Source organism: Dipteris shenzhenensis, chromosome 10 (assembly GCF_047967505.1).
Source record: "Dipteris shenzhenensis isolate YYH24624 ecotype China chromosome 10, Dip_SZ_1.0, whole genome shotgun sequence".
NCBI lineage: Eukaryota > Viridiplantae > Streptophyta > Polypodiopsida > Gleicheniales > Dipteridaceae > Dipteris > Dipteris shenzhenensis.
In genome coordinates this window covers 43,736,689-43,757,654 of record NC_141605.1, presented here as the reverse complement: position 1 = coordinate 43,757,654, position 20,966 = coordinate 43,736,689, and the positions used below count along the sequence as shown (strand labels likewise).

General features: G+C 37.9%; 1 protein-coding gene across 1 annotated transcript in view; it reads left to right on the top strand.

The window, feature by feature from the left end:
• The window catches only part of LOC147897871 (putative protein phosphatase 2C 5), a 29,423-nt gene extending 28,626 nt beyond the window's left edge, over nt 1-797 (top strand). Inside the window, exon 8 of the mRNA XM_087380184.1 lies at nt 124-797. Coding sequence (XP_087236310.1) covers nt 124-343 — 220 coding nt within the window. The 3' untranslated portion in view covers nt 344-797. The remainder of the gene's footprint in view (nt 1-123) is intronic.
• The last annotated feature ends 20,169 nt before the right edge of the window (nt 798-20,966 follow it).

Here is a 20,966-nt window from a genome sequence, read left to right as displayed (position 1 = left end):
TAGTAGAGTCTTGTGAAGCTACTATAAACATCATGGGCGTTTAGGAAGAGGGTTTGAATATGTGTTGAGACGACATTAAACAACCATGTGGGTAAAATATAAGCGTTAAAGTTTCATTTGCAGGCTTGGATCTGATGTCTCAGCGCCAGTTGCTTCAGGGTTATTTCATTGTGCGATTTGTCAGACAGACATAACACCAAGAGAAGGCATATCTGTACATGCTGGTTCCCTTTTCTCGACAAGTGCAAGGCCTTGGGAAGGGCCATTCCTATGTGAGAGCTGTAAGCTGAAGAAAGATGCAATGGAGGGCAAGAGGCCATCGAGAGGGGTCAGTGCTGCATGACTACTTTCAGATGGTGCAAAAGCTTTTCACATGCAGTAGCTGATGGACACTTTGTTGTGACGACAAGTCCTTTTTGGATAAGGATTATTCCAACTAGCCAAATGGTTTCTTCCTGGCAAGTGATTCCTTCACAAGTGGCCATTCATCCATACTCCAAATGCAATTGGGTGGGATTTGCTGATGCTTTCTAGCTTGAACTGACAATTTGCATTATGTCAAGGCTGAGAACAATTTTCTCAGTACAGCCCAAATTGGTTCACAGAATTTGTCGCATACATCCCATAAGTTATAGTTCATTATACCTTGGGAGAATTTGTAAAATTATTATACATGCTGGAGTTACATGTATCTTAGAAAGTTTTGAGCTTGGCAAAGACATAAATATGTAGCCACAAAACAACAGACATGGACCATATTTTGCACCTCAATGCAGCAATAAATCTGTTCAAAATTATTTTAGATCTAAAATCACCCTCCTTTTTGGATGAGCAATCCATTTCAAAAGCTTGAGGCAGAAAGTTTTTAGAAGTCTTATTTTCATGTTTTTGTATAACTTATGATGATTGGTTGCTGTAAATCAATTATGGAATTTTCTGGAAATTGTCTTATAAGCATCTACACTAAAGTTATTAAGATTGTGTTCGTTTGCAAGTTCAAATTGCAGCCAGATGCAAGACTTCAATATTAAAAACTGCTTGGCATTCCTATTTTATGTAATTGGTCCCTTCTGCGCTGTTGTTGTGCTTGTAGGAGTCCTTTGGTTAAGATTCTGGGAAACCTTCTTGGATTCATTTAGATATATGTTCCTGCTGTATTCATGGACATGCAAATTGCACCTTGTGAAATTTTTACCCGTGTTGCAGCTTGTTGATATTGCGATAAATTCTTTCCATCTGAAGTGGTGTGTTGTCCTATGACCTGTCTTTTTTGTAAAGCATCCTTTGCTAGAATGCTTGTTTGGGAGGGACTAGAATGAAATACTAGAAGGCTGCATTCTTTAGAGAATGGAGGGCCTCGCCCTTCCTCTTTGAGACTACTGTAGGGTTGAGATGGCATTTTGAGCCTCAACCTTGGTTGTTTTGTTCCTCTTTTTGAGGAATGTCTTTTCTACTCGAAGTCTCTGTTATGGGGAAAAAATAAAATACTATAGTCTTCACAAGCAATTGTAGCTTGAATGAGAGATGTGGACTGCGTTTTGATTAGCCTTCTCCTTTAGCATTATTAGATATGGGTGTCTTATAGAAATGTGCGTGTTTTTAAAACATGCTGAAGACATGTCTTGTTTTTTTTTGGTGAATAATATTTTTTCCAAATTTTAAAAAGTACACGTGCTAATCTTTAAAATCCTATTTATTAATCTTCTTGTGTCCATTGTCATTTGTCATGGTTCACTCTTGACATGCGACTTCAGACCTTGATGGTTTTTTAATCATGCATCAGACTTAAATTGTGATACCGTTCTATCATAAATTTTTTGACTTTGGTATTGGTAGTAGCCACTTGTCTTGCAAGCTAGCCCTCTCATCATTTGGATTTTGGAATTTTTATTCTGAGTTGTGCCTTGCAACCTCTTGACTAGAGTCTATTGTCTATATGATTTTTAATGTTAAATCGTAAATGTATAGTGCGCGAAGTGCGTAGACTTTAAAGTTATAAGTTGAATATGTGTTGTGTAAAATGCTTGGATTCCTTAAATCTTAAATGTATAGTGCACGAAGTGTGATGCGTTAAATGTTTAGATTCATTGTAATTTCTAATATAAAACAACTTCTGGTATAATACGCTAAATGAGCTAAGTGCGTAGACTCCTTAATGTCAAATCTTAAATGTATAGTGTGCTAATTGCGTGTGCTAATTGCCTAGACTCTAAAGTGTTAGATTCCTTGTGATTACTAATATAAATCAGCTTTTGGCTATGGGTATAGAAATGACCAAGTCTATATATTTGTATGCTTTTATATGTTTTTAATAAAATATTTATAATAATAAAAAATCTCTCTTAAGTATCTTAATTTTAAAGACACTTTAGGGATTCTTGTCTAAAGTGTGTCTACTGTGTCATGTCTTAACATTTCTAGCAACCACGTCCTTAGTGGTAGCCTGTCATGGTTGAGTTTACCGTTTACCTACTGAGTGTTCACAAAACTTAGTACAAAGACACTTGTATAAATGGATGGTCAAGTGTGCGTGGGTGTGTGGATATGTATGCGCGATTGCATTTGTTATGTATGTGTCTCTTAAGTATCTTAATTTTAAAGACACTTTAGGGATTCTTGTCTAAAGTGTGTCTACTGTGTCATGTCTTAACATTTCTAGCAACCATGTCCTTAGTGGTAGCCTGTCATGGTTGAGTTTACCGTTTACCTACTGAGTGTTCACAAAACTTAGTACAAAGACACTCGTATAAATGGATGGTCAAGTGTGCGTGGGTGTGTGGATATGTATGCGCGATTGCATTTGTTATGTATGTGTGAGACCATCTGTTTATACTATGGTCTACAGGCATCGTTCGGCACTAATGACGGTGGTGGGAGTGCCATAGTAGCTAGTTCATGCTTTGTGTGATGGAGTTTGTTGTTTGCAACCTTGTGATTGACTGCCATGACATTGGAATTACACTATTTGGTTGTGTCTTCAGAGGATGAATTTGGGCATGTAGATATATATAAAATATTTTGGTTAGCACATAAGGTGATGATCTGATTATTGTAAGTAAAGAGACAATATTCGCTACAAAAAACATATCACAATAGTATAAGGCTCCTTGGGAGGATTTTGCGAATGGCTATGAGACCCATTTTATGCATACTTAACTTTAATGTGGAAGCAATGTCAATAAAACGTGTATTCAACAAATATGTTTAGTGTATCTTCTCTCGACACAAATGCTTATCCCCCATAACATTCCCATTTGAGGGGAGGAGGGGAAATATTTATCTTTTTTGTTGTCCTTCGCGAACAGGGGTGGCACAAGGGAGCAAAGAAATCCCTTTCACGTCCTTGTGTCCCCTTCTCTTGCCTTAGTTCCCTTTTTTCGTACTCTCCCTTTTTTAAAAATGCATTTCCTAGAACATGTCGCTCTCTGCCACGTTGCATGTCTTGCCTTGCAACTTGCCCACATGTAATTTCCTTTCAAACCTTCTCTCTCCATTGACATATATTGAATGCCACTCCCAAGGGCTAATGGATCGGGAACTGCCACCTCCAAATTTACATGGCCAATGACTTTCTATAATCCACATCTAGTGCTGCCCAATAATGCCCTCCCCACTAGTAAATCCTCCTGTGCTGCAAACGGGCTTATTAATGAAGCCATGGGGATCCTAGTGCAAGCACTAGGAAGGGGGACACAACACCAACTTTCACTAGAAGGGATACCACCTTCTAGAGGAGTAAACCAGTCACCATCTACAAACAAATTCCTGGGAGAAGGAGATCCAGTGTCCCACATGGAAAGGTTTACCTGGACTAGGTCAACGCATTTGGAATAAGTCTTGATGGTGGCAAGGCAAGACAATGGTATATGGCACTGAACCCTGAGGAAAAAATCAATTAGGACACGTTAAGGAAATCATTCATATTGGAGTTTTCCCCCAATGGTCCTAGATGGAGCCCTATTAACCAATTGTTAAAAGTTAAGGAGAAGGAGATCGAGTTCCTTCATGACTACATTGCCTAGATTAAGCACGTAAATTCATGGTACAAGCCACATGAAAGGATGAGCGATGTACAGCTTTTGCCATGCTTCCGGATAGGCCAGCGAGACGCTTAGCTCCACGACCCCCATGTCTTTTGAGCTGTGTAGCAAGATGCATTAGAAAAAAAAGGGAGCTCATTTTGGGGCCCTGAGAGAAATTCACAATTTCTTCTTTTTTTGTCTGTTTGAAATAGGCAAAAATAATAAAATACCAAATAAAATATACGTAAGCAGTGTAAACATGTCAGTGGATAGAAGAAGAAAGACATTCTTCCATATTTAACACTTAGTATCCCATGAGCTTTTGCATTCAATGCTCCTACAAGCCACTTCTTTCTCTCGAGTCTCAATCATTTGCAACCACCGCAATGAACCGTTTAGCTCCTTTGTCAAGACACCATAACTAATCTTTCCATAGCCTTGTTTTTCAAACGTTTCAAATCTTACCGCCATCATCAACTCTTTGCTTTCTGAAAAGGTGATGAGATTGCAAAGCAATGGAAAAGGTGATGAGAGCTGGAATCCCAATCCATACTAATGGATTATTTGAAATAAATCTTGCATACTCCCATACTAACAGATTATTTGAAATAAATCTTAGCTTGACTAAATTAATTTTATAGCTACTACTAGGAACCACTTATAAAAAGTTGTATGGGAGTTTTGTGGGGGTTAAAGGTCACTGTGCCTTTACCCCGGTTATGTACAATACTCAAACACATATATAAATGAATGAAAAAGAAGATTAGGGTGGTTCTGCACCCACCAAAACTTGTGTGGCTCTCTGTCTCTCTCTCTCTCCTTCTTCCGTTCTTGCTTCCGTTGAGAGCACTCTCAACTGGTATCAGAGCCCGGGTGATCTAGCTGAGCGTGCATGAATGCTTGAAGCTCAGCAGCTCTGTGGGAGGAAGGAGAAGTTCTGTGGGAAGCTTTGTGGGCGACTGTACTTGCATCTGAGTGTGCAGAGACCTTGGAGAAACCTTTGGAAAAGTCACTTTGGTTTTGCGAAGTGGTTTTGAGAGCCTATTAAGAGTTTTCAAAGAAAAAGTCGTTTTTTGAGCTTTTCCCTGTTCCGTTCGATGACAAAGACTCCGTATTGACTTATAGAGCAACTATTGCTTGCTTTTAGTATCCACTTCACTTCAGGAGCTTGGAAACACCTTCATTCTTGAATCTGGGATCATTTCATTGGATTTTTGACTCACTGTGTCAGTTTCTGCGTTTTTTGCTCGGGTGTTGGAACTCAAGTTTGGAGCAACCATTTGCAGATCTGTTAGTTCCGGTGGACTCAGGAGGTCCTAAAACTTCTATGTTGCTCATCATTTGCACTCCAGTGGAGTTTACAAACAGCTCTGTTTCCAAAAACGTTTTTCAGTCCGTGTGTTGGACCCAGTGATTGAGACCACGGTTTCCAAAACCGTCTATCCCATTGCGTTTCGGACGCCCAAAAACCCCTACCTGTCAGTTCTTGTGCGATTCGGTGGAGGATTTTCAGAGTTATAGATCTCTATGTATTCGATTTCGTCTCTCTGCTATGCTAAGGTTTTGGAACCTTAGATTTATGCCACATGGCAGTGGATAAGTGTTGACTCCCATTTCTCACTCATCGGTTGGGATTTTGGAGTTCTGGCAGAAGAGAGATATTTGTAGATTTTCTTGCTGAGTCCGATTATGCAATGGCACCCATGTTTTGAGGCATCTCAGGTTCTATTTTCAGTAGCGGTCATTATCGTGGGACTATGATTTCTTGAGCATACCTTATGCAAATCACTCTGGTTGCAGTTTGAGCAGTGTGCGCTCATTCGTGGTGTGCATTGGGTTGCAGTGGATGATTTATAGGCCATTTGGATGCATTACGGTCCTTATTGGATGCGCTGATAGGCCCAAATTGCCTTGTGGGATGCTATTTTTTATGGACGCTTTGCACATGGATGCTATTTTATACTGAGGGACAACTTTGACACATTGCAGGTGATGCACTGATAGTGCTATGCTCTCTTGGATGAGATATTATTGATGCATATGCCAGTGGACGATGTTTATGCTTGAGTCATTTGGCACTTATTGGCATTTTCTTTTGGGCCAGATTTGCTCATATGGATGCATAGTATATGCACATGAGTCAGATGCACCTTTTGATGATTTGATCTTTGAGTTTTGGTGATATTTCACTCTATTGTGGCATACACATTTGGGTGCACCTGGTATTTGGTGTGATTCTCTCTTATAGGCACTAACATTTGGGATTTTGTTTCATTTGCATCATGGCATCCTCTTCCATGTCTGAAAAGGAGTTTTTTAGCATTAAAAAGTTTGATAGGACAAACTTTTCTTTGTGCAAAGAACAAATAAGGGATGTGCTTATTCAAAAGAAGCAGCTTAAACCCTTGGCAGGGATTGAAGCTAAGCCTGCAAATATGTCTGAGGATGATTGGAATGAGTTGGATGCATTAGCAAAGTCTACTATTAGACTTCATCTTGCAGAGTCAGTTTATTTCACAGTAGTAAATGAGCAGACTACGGAAGATTTGTGGAAAAAACTATGTGCCACTTATGAAGGAAACTGCCTCTAATAAATTTTACCTCATGAAGAGGTTGTTTGAGCTGCTGCAGATGAAGGAAGGGGTCTCCATTGCTTCTCACTTGAATGAATTCAATATTATTTTCAGCCAGCTTCAGGCTCAGAAGATGAATTTTGATGTGGAGACTAAGGAAATATTTCTTTTATGTTCATTGCCATCCTCATGGGATACCTTCCGTACAGCTGTCAGTAACTCTGCACCTGGTGGAGTACTGAAATTTGATGATGTTGTGGGTAGCTTGTTGGCCGAGGAGATTAGACGGAAGTCTATGTATGGCAACAAGCAGGATGCAGCCTTAAATGTGCAAAGGGGCAAATCACAGTTCAGGGGGAAGTCCCAAGAAAGAGGGAAGTCTCATAGCAAATCTAGGGCACAGAACATTGAGTGTTACCACTGTGGCAAGAAGGGCCATACGAAAAAGGATTGCTACAAGCTGAAAAGAGAGCAAAAGGATAAGAAAAAGAATGCAAATTGGGGTGCAAATCAAAAGGAAGAGAGTCCAAGGGAGGACAAAGGAAAAGTGAAGATCGAGGAGATCAATGCAGTCACACATGATATTGACAATGACGTTCTCTTCATGTCTAGTTTATCTGCAGAGTTGCTTATCACTTCAGATGATGCATATTCCTAGGAATGGATTTTGGATTCTAGTGCTTCATTCCATGTTACTCCCCATAGGGAATGGTTCTCCACTTATGACAGGTTGTGTGCATCTTGGAAATGACTATGCATGTGACATAGTGGGAGCAGGTGACATAAAGTTTTCTTTTGCAAATGGGTCTGCATTTGTTTTGAAACATGTGAGACATGTGCCTAAGCTGACCAAGATCTTATTTCAGTGGGTCAACTAGATGATGCTGGTTTTCACACCACTTTTGGCTTTCAGAGTTGGAAAATTCAGAAGGGCTCTATGCTTTTGGCCAGGGGTGCCAAGTGTGGGACTTTGTATCCCTTACATGTATCAGGGGTATTTGATCATGTTGTTGCAATAACCGAGTAGCCAAGCACTTCTTTGTGGCATTGCAGGTTGGGGCACATGAGCCAGAATGGAATGAAACTCTTATGCCGTTTGGGTTATGTACCGCATTTGAGTTTCTCTGATTTTGAATTTTGTGAGCACTGTCTCTATGGGAAGCAGACTAAATCAGCCCATAAAAGAAGGGGAAAGAAAGATTTTGAAAAGCTTGATTTGGTGCATTCAAACGTATGCGGTCCCATGCCTACACGGTCATTAGGCGGGGCTGAATACTATGTGACATTCATTGATGATGCAACTAGGAAAGTATGGGCTTATGCTATAGCTCGGAATAGTGATGCGTTCCAGGTATTTCAGAAATGACTGGCCTTGGTTGAGAATCAGTCAGGTAGAATGCTTAAATGCCTACAGACTGACAATGGTGGAGAGTATCTCTCTCATGACTTTCAACATTTCTGTGATACACGTGGGACTAAGAGGGAGCTCACATCCCTCGTACTCCAGAGCAAAATCCAGTTGCAGAAAAGATGAACCGCACCATTCAAGAAAGGTTGCAATGCATGCTTTCCAATGCAAGTCTTTCTGGTGGTTTTTGGGTTGAGGCAATGAAGACTGCAGTACATGTGATCAATAGATCACCTAGTAAGAGTTTGGATGGTGGTATTCCTGAAGAGGCATGGAGTGGCAAGAAGCCCTCTTACTCTCATTTGCATATATTTGGGTGTGAGGCATATGCACATGTGCCAAAAGAGCTTCGAAAGAAGCTAGATCCTAAGTCTAGGAAATGCATCTTTCTAGGTTATAGTGAAAGTGGAGAGATGGGCTATCGTCTCTGGGATCCAGAAGTAAAGAAGATCATACGCAGCCATGATGTGGTCTTCAATGAGAAGAAGATGCATAAGGCACCCATGAGGGATGTGGAAATGAGGAGAGTCACTTTCCAGGATGTGAATCCACCTGCATATGTTGATAGATAGCAAGCTGTCCATGCACCAAATGTGCAAGAAATGGTACCACCAAGTACTCCCACAGGTATACAATCAAGGGTAGATGATGGATCATCTATTGGTGGAAATGATGAGCCAAATGTGGCTGATATGCAAATGGGACAGCAAGCTGAAATGCCCTTGAGAAGATCTAGAGTGTCTAGACCGCTTGATAAGTTTGTTCCAGGGGTAGACTATGTGATGCTTACTGATTGCGGGGAGCCTTCTTGCTACAGAGAGGCTATGATGCATGAGGATCAATGCAAGTGGGAGTATGCTATGCAATCAGAGATGAGTTCACTTATGAAGAATAAGACTTGGGACTTGGTTTCTTTGCCACATGGAGAGAAAGCATTGCCATGTAAATGGGTCTACAAAATGAAGGTCACAGGTGATGATGTGCCCAGGTACAAGGCCCGTTGGTTGCTAAAGGGTTCAAGCAAGAGAAGGGTCTTGAATTTGATGAGATATTCTCTCTGGTTGTGAAGATGACTACACTTAGATGCATGCTTGGACTAGTGGCATCAGAGGATATGGAGCTTATGCAGATGGATGTCAAGACAGCTTTCTTGCATGGGGATTTGCATGAGGAAATTTACATGGTGTAGCCAGAAGGCTTTGAAGAAAAGGGCAAAGAGCATTTAGTTTGCAAGCTGAAGAAGTCTCTATGGTCTTAAGCAAGCGCCTAGAGAATGGTATCAGAAGTTTGATGCTTTCATTTGTTCCCAGCGTTTTAGAGGGAAGGAAATTGATCATTGCCTCTACACTAAAAGGGCTAAGGATAATAGCCTGATAAACTTGGCACTATATGTGGATGATATGCTATTGGCTAGCAAGAATACTTATGAGCTAGATGCATTAAAGGCCAAGTTGCATGAGACCTTTGATATGAAGGATTTGGGATTTGCAGGTCATATTCTTGGTATGCGCATCACGCGTGATCGGAGTAGGAAACTCCATTGGCTTTCACAAAAAGAGTATGTTACAAAAGCATTGCAGCGTTTCAATATGGAGGGGGGGAATACTCCATTGCCTCCATATGTGAAACTGAGTCATACAGATAGTCCCAAATCAGATGAGGAGAGGGCCATGATGGCCAAGGTTCCTTATGCATCAGCAGTTGGGAGTCTTATGTATGCTATGATAGCTACTAGACCAAACATTGCATTTGCAGTGGGAGTTGTTAGCCGGTATATGGCTAATCCAGGAAAGAGGCATTGGGAGGCAGTTAAATGCATCATGAGGTACATGAAGGGTACCAAGGAGATGTGCATCTGCTTTGGTAGAGGAGACATGCGTGTACTTGGGTACACAGATTCAGACTATGCAGGGCATGTGGATAGTAGGAGATCCACTTCTGGTTATGTGTTCACCTTTGCAGGTGGTGCAGTGTCGTGGATGTCTCACGCACAGAAGTGCATTGCTTTGTCTACCACAAAGGCTGAGTATGTTGTAACCACAGAGGGTTGCAAGGAGGCTATATGGCTTGATCGGCTAGTGGGAGATTTGGGGATTCATACAGGTGTACCGACATTGCATAGTGATTCCATGAGTGCTATTCAGCTAGCATGGAATCCAGTCTTTCATGCAAAGACCAAACACATTGAGGTCAGGTACCATTTCATCAGGGAGGTACTTGAGGACAAGCGCATAGAGCTTGTCAAGGTTCATACAAATGATAATCCTGTAGATATGCTGACGAAGAGTCTACCTAGTCAGCAGTTTGAGTATTGTCGTGTATTGATGGGGCATTGGATAGTATGCCCACTGGTTGTTCTCCCTTAAAGGCACATTGTCCTTTAAATGGGAGGTTGTGGGGGTTAAAGGTCACTGTGCCTTTACCCCGGTTATGTACAATACTCAAACACATAAATGAATGAAAAAGAAGATTAGGGTGGTTCTACACCCACCAAAACTTGTGTGGCTCTCTGTCTCTCTCTCTCTCCTTCTTCCATTCTTGCTTCCGTTGAGAGCACTCTTAAGTTTTGGAGTTAGGGTAAAATTGTACTAGGAGCGATTGTATCTAAGTGCATATAATAATGATCGACCACTGTGACATGAAGTTTGGCTAATTAACTTCATCCATTTCATAGATTGTTTCTTCTTTGCACTCAAATTTAGTAGCCCTCTCATCTCCTCAATGACACATGACATGGGCATGTCTCACATAGATCTCACCTTCGCAAGTAGGGAAAAATATGTCTCTAATCCATCCGCATACCTCTCATCCAAAACCGTCATTTCTAAGAGGGTCAAAGTACAACATTTATGCAATAGAGACAACAACACTTATTATTTCCTTTCTTCTCTCAGAGAAGTAAAAGTAAGTCACATCCCAAGTCAATTATAGTCTAACAAGGGAAGAAGGAAAGAATCAAACGTCACCTAGTTAATTCGTACCAAAGAGAAGGACAATGCATTTGTTGAAAGAAGATCAAGTGGCTTAATACGACATGAAGTGATATCTATGAAGAAGGTTAAAGAGGCTAATTTGATTAGATTGGCAAATTCCACAAAACTATTCTCAGACACAAACGTCTATAACTTTCTATAGAAACATCATACTTAGAATTTGAAACCACTAAAAGACATAAATTTTTAAAAGATCTTTATAGTGATGTAAGCTTCAATAGAGACAAAGTAATGGTTGGCAATTTACAAGCATTTTATTGATAGGGAATCAAAACTATCATCATAAAAGACTATTACTCATACAGGATCATAACTTTAACTTAAGGCCCCAAATAAAAGATTAAGGATACAAGAAAAGCTATTCTTGAAGAGAGATTTGTGCTGATATAATTTTGTATCATGTTAGCTAGTAGTTTTCCAAGTGCCAATGCCACTATCAAGACAATGGGAGCCATTCTACTAGGCTGCATTTGTGAGACCTACTAGTATTAAACAATCCATAATCGTAACTCAAACACTAGCTCACATACTAGCACTGAGCAATCCACAATCATAACAAAAGCACTTGATCATATACTAGCTACATAAGTGCCAACAAATCTAACAAATGCAAGGAAATATAAATCTATCATGAAAATGATTGAACATGATTGCATAAATCTCTTCTACATAGCTCAAGAGATTAACAAGAGAGAATAAAGTCCCTAATAATAGACTTATGGTGTAGATTACATGGAAAAATGTCATGGAGATCAATTAGCCTATCACTTTTGAAGAAATTGGACAATGGACATGATCTAAAGTGGGCAAGCAGCAATGGTTGATGAATTCAAGGACATGATGGATAGTAAAACTCAAACCCTTGAAGAAGACAATGACATGATGGACAATAAACTTGAACTAGCTTCAAATAAATTATTGGATGTAAATGGGTTAGTTAATTCATACTTAGAAGCTTGATTGATAAATATAAATCCTATCTTATTACCATTGAATCCTCTCAAGAGTTTGGTATAGATTATTTTCCAAATGACTTTAATGAGCATTAATGTTCACCATTACTACACAATATAACTCGCCCATTTATCATATGGATGTAAATCATGACTTTCTAAATGGGTCACTTTATGGCTTAAAATAAGACCTCAGGCAATGGGATGACCATTATTTTTTCAATTTGTAAACTTCGTCTATATATCACTCCTCCCTATATACCCTCAAGAAAATATAGAGGATTGTTGTAGTCATTAAAGGATTGTTGTAGTCATTCTCTATGTTGATGATTTGCTTATCATGTGAAGAATTACTCACAACTATGAAAGTTTAGCTTGAAATCCATAATGCATTTTCAATAAATGATATAGGTCAATTGAATTGCTTTGTAGGAATTAAGAAATGGATCTCTAATTCACAAATTTCGCTCATTCAATCTATGTATACCATAAAATTTTGAAACAATTCAAAATGCTAGGTGCCAAACTTTTTGACATGTAAGCTACCATGATAGACAAGCTCATTTGATACAAATCTAAAGACATATTGCCAACTTGTTTGCAATCTGATTTAAATCAATAGCATTACATTTGATACAGCAACATTACATAGTTGCCATCTTGGTTTTTGAAAGATTACTTTTCAAAACTAAGAATTTGTATCATTTTTGTAAAAGCCCAAATTTTTGCATATCTAAGTAGCCAAAAGGTACTAAGAATGAGACTTTTTGAATTTGTCATATTATGTCCTAGGTCTAAAACACATAATTCTATTATGATATGCTAACACTTTAGGTGCTCCCATGTACTTGAAAATATATACAAGTTGTAAACCATCCCCTTGAGACTTTTTGAATTTACTGTATCAATTCAAGGACTAAAACACATAATTTCATTGTGATATGTAAACAATGTTAAGTATTCCCATGTACTTGATAGTCTCTTCCTCCCATGGAAACACTTTTAAGTGTGCCCATGTACTTTAAGATCTATAGTTGTAAACCAGGTACTTGATAGTCTCTTCCTGCACTTCACACTCCAAATTGGAAGCTCTTTAGTCCACACATGTGTACCATCATATGTGTCTATCTATGGATCATTCACTATGATTATAGCATTTTGACTTATCTAGAATGTGCCTCCATTGTTTTATAGTTCTCTTAGGGTATTTCACTTTCTTTGCATGGTACAAACACCCTACGTGATATGTACTTTCATAATGTTCATCTAGGAAGATTTCATTCCTTCTTGTTTGAAAGTCAACTAATAGCAGGTGTAATCAAGAATTATAAATATTGGTTATTACTTAGCCATGCAACTAAAAGACTGAAATTCTATAACTCGAGCCTACGTGATACACAAATTGTGTTTGCTTTTGTTGAAATTTAAATTCCTTTTTGAAATCCAAATGTGTTCATGCATGTTCATCATGTATAAAATCCATGTATTAGTTGACTCTTTTTCCCTCATTTCTTCAATGTCATCAACACATTTAAAAACATTGTGCACACTCACTCTTTTTAATGTTCTCCTTATTAGTCTCATGAATCATCAATGTTAATATTTATTTGGGATTACTCCTCCCAAATATCTCTCATGTGTTCTTTAATAAGACATGTTTTGGCAAGTCACTCTCCTCTAGCTCACACACTAAATTAATGAATCCCATCCACCCTCTTAGGTTACCTCTCCTATATTTTCTTACAAACTTTAGTGCATCTAATAAGAATACATGTTAACATAATAATTTATTCCTATAATTTAAAAAACGTCATGAAATTAAAATACATTTTCCCTTTTCATATGCTACCTTACCTATACATCCACTTTCCTTCAAGCATTTCATTGTTTGTTAGGATATTAAGTAGGATTGACTAAAGAAACCCAATCCATCACTTTAGATGAGGAACATTTTGCATGTCCCTTCAAACCTTCCACATGCTTTGAACATTGTTTATGCATCTCTAAAATATTTTATGCTGATTATGGATCAATTAGTGGATGAAGGACATTATTGATATTCAAGAAATTAGCCTATAACCAAATTTTGTCATTCCATATTTTCATATTTGATATTTTTTAATGTCAATGGTACTCTTGGATGGTGTCACTCTCCTTGATCCTCATGGTGAAAAATTGGTCCAGAGGTTGAGGATCCTTGATGTATTGTTTATTTCATGATGCAGGTCCTTCAGGATGTACCATGAAGTATAGTATTCACCAATTAAATGTGTGGAATCACTCTGTTTGCTATCATTCCAATGTTATTAACACTGCTTCAACATCCTTCTCTTTCCACTCTTCTACCTCATCATGATCAGCTTGTTGATTTACTTTTCTTGTCACTGTTTGATGTCTTTGGGCTACATATCTTCTCTCAATGCTCATTGTTACCTTCCACAACTTGCTTGTCACTAGATGGCTTTGTGGCTTCATCATCTAGATAGGGTAGTTATTCTTATCCAACTTGCATGCTTCTCCAAAGTTTAGAATTGGGGCACATGTTGCCATTAACGTGAAGATTCTAGAATAAATAAATGGAAATGACACAACAATAAGAAATACCTAACTAAGGCACATCTGTCTAGACCTAGGTCACAAATCCTTCTTGCAAGAAGGGATGGCTGTACTGAAAGTAAGAATTATTCTATGTTCATGAAACCTAGAGAGCTAATTATGAGAATTTGGGGAAAGGCCTACAAAATCCCAACATCCCATCATTACTAGGAATATATTGATTTGACTCCTTAACTCAATCTACTTGAATCTTCTCTTTTAGCCTCAACATGTGTGTGTGTGTGTGTGTGTGTGTGTTTATGTGTGTGTGTGTGTGTGTAATACCTCCATTATTTACTCTCTCTTCCTTTCCTTTTGCTACATTGCCTCCCCTTTCCCCTTCTAGATCCACTCTTCCTTACAAACTCCTTTGTCACATAGGTTATCCATGCACTTTGACATCCATCACACCTGTGTGTTCTGAATTTAGGCCACTTGAGCCTCTTAAATTGTGTGCTTTTATGTGTTTTTGAAAGTGACAAGAAGTTACATCACTTTGCAATTGCCACTTAGGATCAACCTCCATTGGTAGGTGAGTGAATACAAAACTATGAATTGTGAGATAGGACTTGAAATGAGCTTGAAATGGTATCAAAAAGTATCTGAACAAAAGTCATTGAGTGACTGCAATACAAAGAATCCTCACAATAGACAATTGCCAGCTATCAGCTATCAAAGAATTCTCACATTCGCAGCTAGCTATCAACTATCACGTCTACCTAGAGCTTGTCACAAATAAATTTATTTGCTCTACAAATGTTGATTCTATGTACAAAGAAATTAATGTCAAGTTCAACATAAATTTACATGATATCTTAGTCAAATAATATTGTGAGCATCCTTCATAGGCTCAAAACTCAGCATCTCCATTCACAGTATTTTAGCTTAAGTATAGTGGAAGTAGTGGTAGATGCATGTATGACAATAACTATCAAGTTTTATGTGCAAATCATTTGAACTCTCACTCAAGTGAAAGGGGATGCTCTCATGTGTATTATTAAACCTCTACTAGATATAATGGTGCAGCAAGCTAAGGGTAATGGCATATTGTTTACAATTTGAAGTTTGCGACCTTTCCAAGGAAGCAACCATTAAAATCGGACTAGTCTGACATGAGAAGAAACATAGAGACTGATGTGAGGCAATCACAAGATCACACCACTTGGGCCAAGGATAGATGAAAATACAAGAACTAGTAAGAAGCTTCATAAAGCCATGTCTTTTGTGAAAGAAGGCCACTTGAGCCTCTTAAATTGTGTGCTTATATGTGCCCTTGAAAGTGACATGAAGTTACATCCCTTTGCAATTGCCACTTTAGGATCAACCTTGATTGGTAGGTGAGTGAATACAAAACTATGAATTGTGAGATAGGACTTGAAATGAGCTTGAAATGGTGATAAAAGTATGTGAACAAAGGGCCATTGAGTGACAGCAATACAAAGAATCCTCACATTAGACAATTGCCATCTATCAACTATCAAAGAATTCTCACATTCACAGCTAGCTATCAACTATCACCTTCTACCTAGAGCTTGTCACAAATAAATTTGCTCTATAAACGTTGCTTTTATGTACAAAGACATTAATGTCAAGTTCAACATAAATTTACATGATATCTTAGTCAAATAATATTGTGAGCCTCCTTCATAGGCTCAAAACTCACCATCTGCATTCATAGTATTTTAGCTTTAGTATAGTGGAAGTAGTGGTAGATGCATGTATGACAATAACTATCAATGTTTTATGTGCAAATCATTTGAACTCTCACTCAAGCGAAAGAGGATGCTCTCATGTGTATTATTAAACCTCTACTAGATGTAATGGTACAACAAGCTATGGGTAATGGCATATTGTTTACAATTTTGAAGTTTGCAACCTCTCCAAGGAAGCAACCATTAAAATCGGACTAGTTCGACATGAGAAGAAACATAGAGAGTGATGTGAAGCGATCACAAGATCGCACCACTTGGGCCAAGGATAGATGAAAATACAAGTAGTAAGAAGCTTCATAGAGCCATGTCTTTCGTGAAAGAAGGACCCAAAGAATTAAAATTGTACTACTACTATAACCATGCAATTAAGAATATTCATCTAGTGCTACATGAATAAGAAAGATATAGGAAAGAGTGAGAACACAGTACCATGAATTAAAATTGTCCTATAACCATGCTTTTGAGAATATTCATATAGCGCTACATGAACGAGAAAGATATTCCATCAAGCTAGCAAAGAGTGAGAACATTGTTCTAAAGGTTTCTAAACCTTTTCCAATAGCTTGGCAGATCCAAAGTGGTGATCAAATGTATCCCTGAGCTAGTGACAAAGGAAAGAGCTCCATACCTCCAATTAGGAAGCTAATTCGCTCCATCATTAGAAGGTTTTCCATCTCATGCATCTTTCACGGAAACTCTCCTATACTTGATGGAAACCTTGTGTTGTGCTGGCATCACCCTCTAGCTTTTGGGGAAAGTCTATTTTGAACAAAATTTTATGGCTCTATTGTACCACTTTCAGTGCAAACACACATCTTTGGTCTCCTTGCAAATCAACTGTGCATTGACTTCTAGCCTCCCCTGTGAGTTTTAAGAACCTTTTGGTTCTGGTTTTGCCAAAAGAATGTGTAGAGAAAAATTTTGATTTACAGGAGCATAGAGGAAGTTTGCAAAATCTAAACTCTGTAAACACTTCAATAATTATAATATGCCATACATGCAGGCGTTGCACTTTGGAGTGGTTGCATGAACTTTTATCTTCCCATATTGTCTCCTAGCGAATAGTGTTCGCACTAAGGCCACTCCATCCATCTAGGCAGACATGGTAAGCAGTAGCACTCTAGGTCTAATAGTATAGGATCATAATAAAAAAGCCAATCTAATAGCTTCATTACTATACAGATGTAAAAGATAAATTTAAATCATTGTATTAGATGAAGTCAAAGTAGCAACGAGTGGAAGTGGAGAAAATGTGATAGGAAATAGCATTAGGCATGAATTCTTAGGACTGAAAATCTTCCCACAAATGACAAATCAAGGCAAGTGTCAAGGCAAGCGTCAATGCTAGCATCAACCTCAATACAACTATTGCTATTTTTATGAAGGATTAGCACACTAGAAGCCTAAGCCTCTCAAAAAGTATTTACAGAAATTTTCTTTTTCATGCTATGAGTCAATGCTAGCATCAACCCTCAATAGACCTACTACTATTTTAAAGAAGGATCGGCACACAAAGCCTCTCAAAAAGTATTTATGGAGATTTTCTTTGTTATGCCATGAGTCAATGCTAGCATCTCCCTCAATAGAGCTACTACTATTTTTATGAAGGATTGGCACACAAAGCCTCTCAAAAACATATTATAGGAATCTTCTTTTTCATGCCACAAGTCGACGCTAGCATTGACCAATCACTATAATGTCTAATTTCTTATGGAATCTATGCTAGCATCGACCAGCCATTCTAATTCTTTCACCAATTATTCTAGTTCTATGTAGTCCATGCTAGCACCTCAAAAATCATTCTAATTCTTCAATTAGTTGTGTCTAATTTCCAATGTATTAATGCTAGGATAAAGTGAGTAGCAAATCATACACAAGGAATCAAAATTTCAAATCAAATGAGACACACCAACAATGCTAGAATCAATGATTATTGATATGAATGTTTGGTCTTCATTTTTAAAATCCTTTGACTCATTGAAAGGATACAAATTAAATATCTTCATTGTGAGGGAAAGTATCCTCAATTCCACATGACTGTCTACCAATAGCCTCCCATTCTTGAAGTTCACATCTAGCAAGGGGCTCTTTTACTCTAAAAAAGTACAATTGAAATCTCTTGCATGAGCATCTAGTGAAATCACAAAATCTAGGAAACAAATGTGAAGACCTGCATGGCAAAGATCCCTAAGTTTGTCACCAATGTTGCAAAATACTTTCAAAGACATTGTGTGGACAAAAAGTAATAGAAGCATTCACTAAGAGGAAATGGAAATGTACCTTGGGATAAGAAGGATGAAGTAGAGAAGGGAACGACTTGCAGAGATGTGTCTCTCAAATTGAAGTGTATTAGGAAGTCTTATTTTGCAAAAGTATCTTTTCTTTTAAAAAAATTGGGAATCTTTTAAGAAGATGTATTTTAGTTGCCATTTTGATGTAATGTTGCCATTTCAAAATTTAGGAAACAAACACGAAGACTTGCATGCAAAGATCCCCTAGTTTGTTACCAATGTTGCCAAATACTTTCAAAGACATCACGTGGAGAAAAAGTAATAGAAGCATTCACTAAGAGGAAAGGGAAATGTACATTGGGACAAGAAGCATGAATTAGAGAAGGGAACAACTTGTGGAGATGTGTCTCTCAAATGGAAGTATTTCAGGAAGTCTTGGTATGCAAAAAAGTGCACATTTTGCAAAAGTACACTTTTTAAAAACATTTTTTTGCACTTCTTTCCAAACCTGATGCCCAATAGCAGATTGCACATCCTTGGACACCGACATAATCAAGTCATTGATCTTTGATATGTTAAGTCTCACTTCTCTCTTCTATCCTAGGGAAATCATAATTGAGGCGATAAAAGGGAGGCTTCTAGAAGAATTGGATAGCTAGATAAACATCTCTATTTGCAATCTATACTTGATGTAACGTGTTGATCATCAAACTTGATCTTAGGTATAATGTTGATGTACTTAGCTAATATATGTAAAAATCCAAGAGGGTTCATCTTCATGCAACACAAAACTGCTAAGGTGCATGAAAGGAATGATTGACTATGGTCTAAAGTATGATAATCAATCTAAATTGCAATTATTTGCATTCATAGACTATGGTCTATGAATGTCAAATGAAAGGAATGAATGACTATGGTGTAAAGTATGATATTCAATCTAAATTGCAATTACTTGCATTCATAGATGTAGATTGTGCTGGTAGCATGGACGACATAATATCTATAAGTGAATTTTCCTTTCACTTGATCCTATAGCCTTCTCATGGTAGAGTAATAAACAACCAATTGTGGCCTTGTCATCTACTAAAATTGTCTCTACTGTGCAGTAAAAATTGATGCCACTTGAAACATTCTCAAACCTATGTGGTTCCAAAGCTATTATGAGCATGTTAAAGAGGTATAACTTCCATATATTTTGACATTAGAATACACATTTCTTATAAAAAATACCCATTTTCCATGCCTACACCAAGCATATAGAGATGCACTATCACTCTTCTAAGAGAAGCTTTTATTAGAAGAAGTAGCTCTTATTTGTTGTCCCAATTATGGACAAATAACAAGATCAAGAGACTTAAGTGCATAATAAAGCTCCTATTGCCAAATTATGTAGCCCACCATCACCATTAATAGGATGGATCATTACCATATGTGGTTTCACTTATAATGTATTTTACGCACGTATTACCATTTAAAGCTTTATTTGGGAGAGTTCCAAGTTTTTGGCTAAAAATCATTTGATTGATGTGAAAGACAAGGAAAAGTAGGCTATTCTAACATAAACTTTGATGCCTAAGAGCTTAGAAATGTAGGCTTTTTTATAGTATTACTATCATTATTAGTGTTAAAAAGGTAACATTAAAAATTATGCTTAATGTGATCCTAACAAGAAACTTTGACGCTTGTATACCTTTAAACTGTGATGTCCATTCTCTAAGCTTACAATCACAATGGCTTCTCTTTTTAGGAGCTTTCAAACTAGTATCCATCTTGCATAGTTTTCGATTTAATCGTGACCCATAAAAGTACATAACAAATATCTTAGGTAAAGTAGCATTCCCATTGTCCACCATTGATCGAAACCCTTATTTTTTATATTTCAACTTACAAAAGGACCCTAAGTATCTATTTATAGGGGGTAAAATTATCAAGCATCTTTAACATGGCCATGAGAGATTACAAGTGGACCCCCTTTAATCCCAAGTTGAAAGCACACTAGCCTTAATTTGCAATGAGAATAGGCCCTAAGAATCATGTGTACAATATGAAGATATTGAGCTAGCTGGTAGATCCATGACAAAGTTGGTAAAAGCTATCACCAACCTCAACCCACCGACACTAGTATCTAAGTCTGGATACTCGATTCATCTGAAATTCCATATCCTTCACATTTCCTAAGGGCTCACATTGAATGCCAAACCAAGTGAGATTCTCACACCTCTGTGTTGAAAGTGCTCAAAAAACGTCCAATTGAGCTCATTTCCTACATCAAGAGCTCACATTGAATGCCAAACCAAGTGAGATTCTCACACTTCTTTGTCGAAAGTGCTAAAAAAAAACTTCCAAGTGAGCTCATTTACTACATCAAGAGCTCACATTGAATGTCAATTTCTTTGTGGAAAGTGCTCAAAAAAACTTCCAAATCATCATACATAGTTTGGAGTACAACGCTGACACTTCTTTGTTCCAAAGGGCTCCC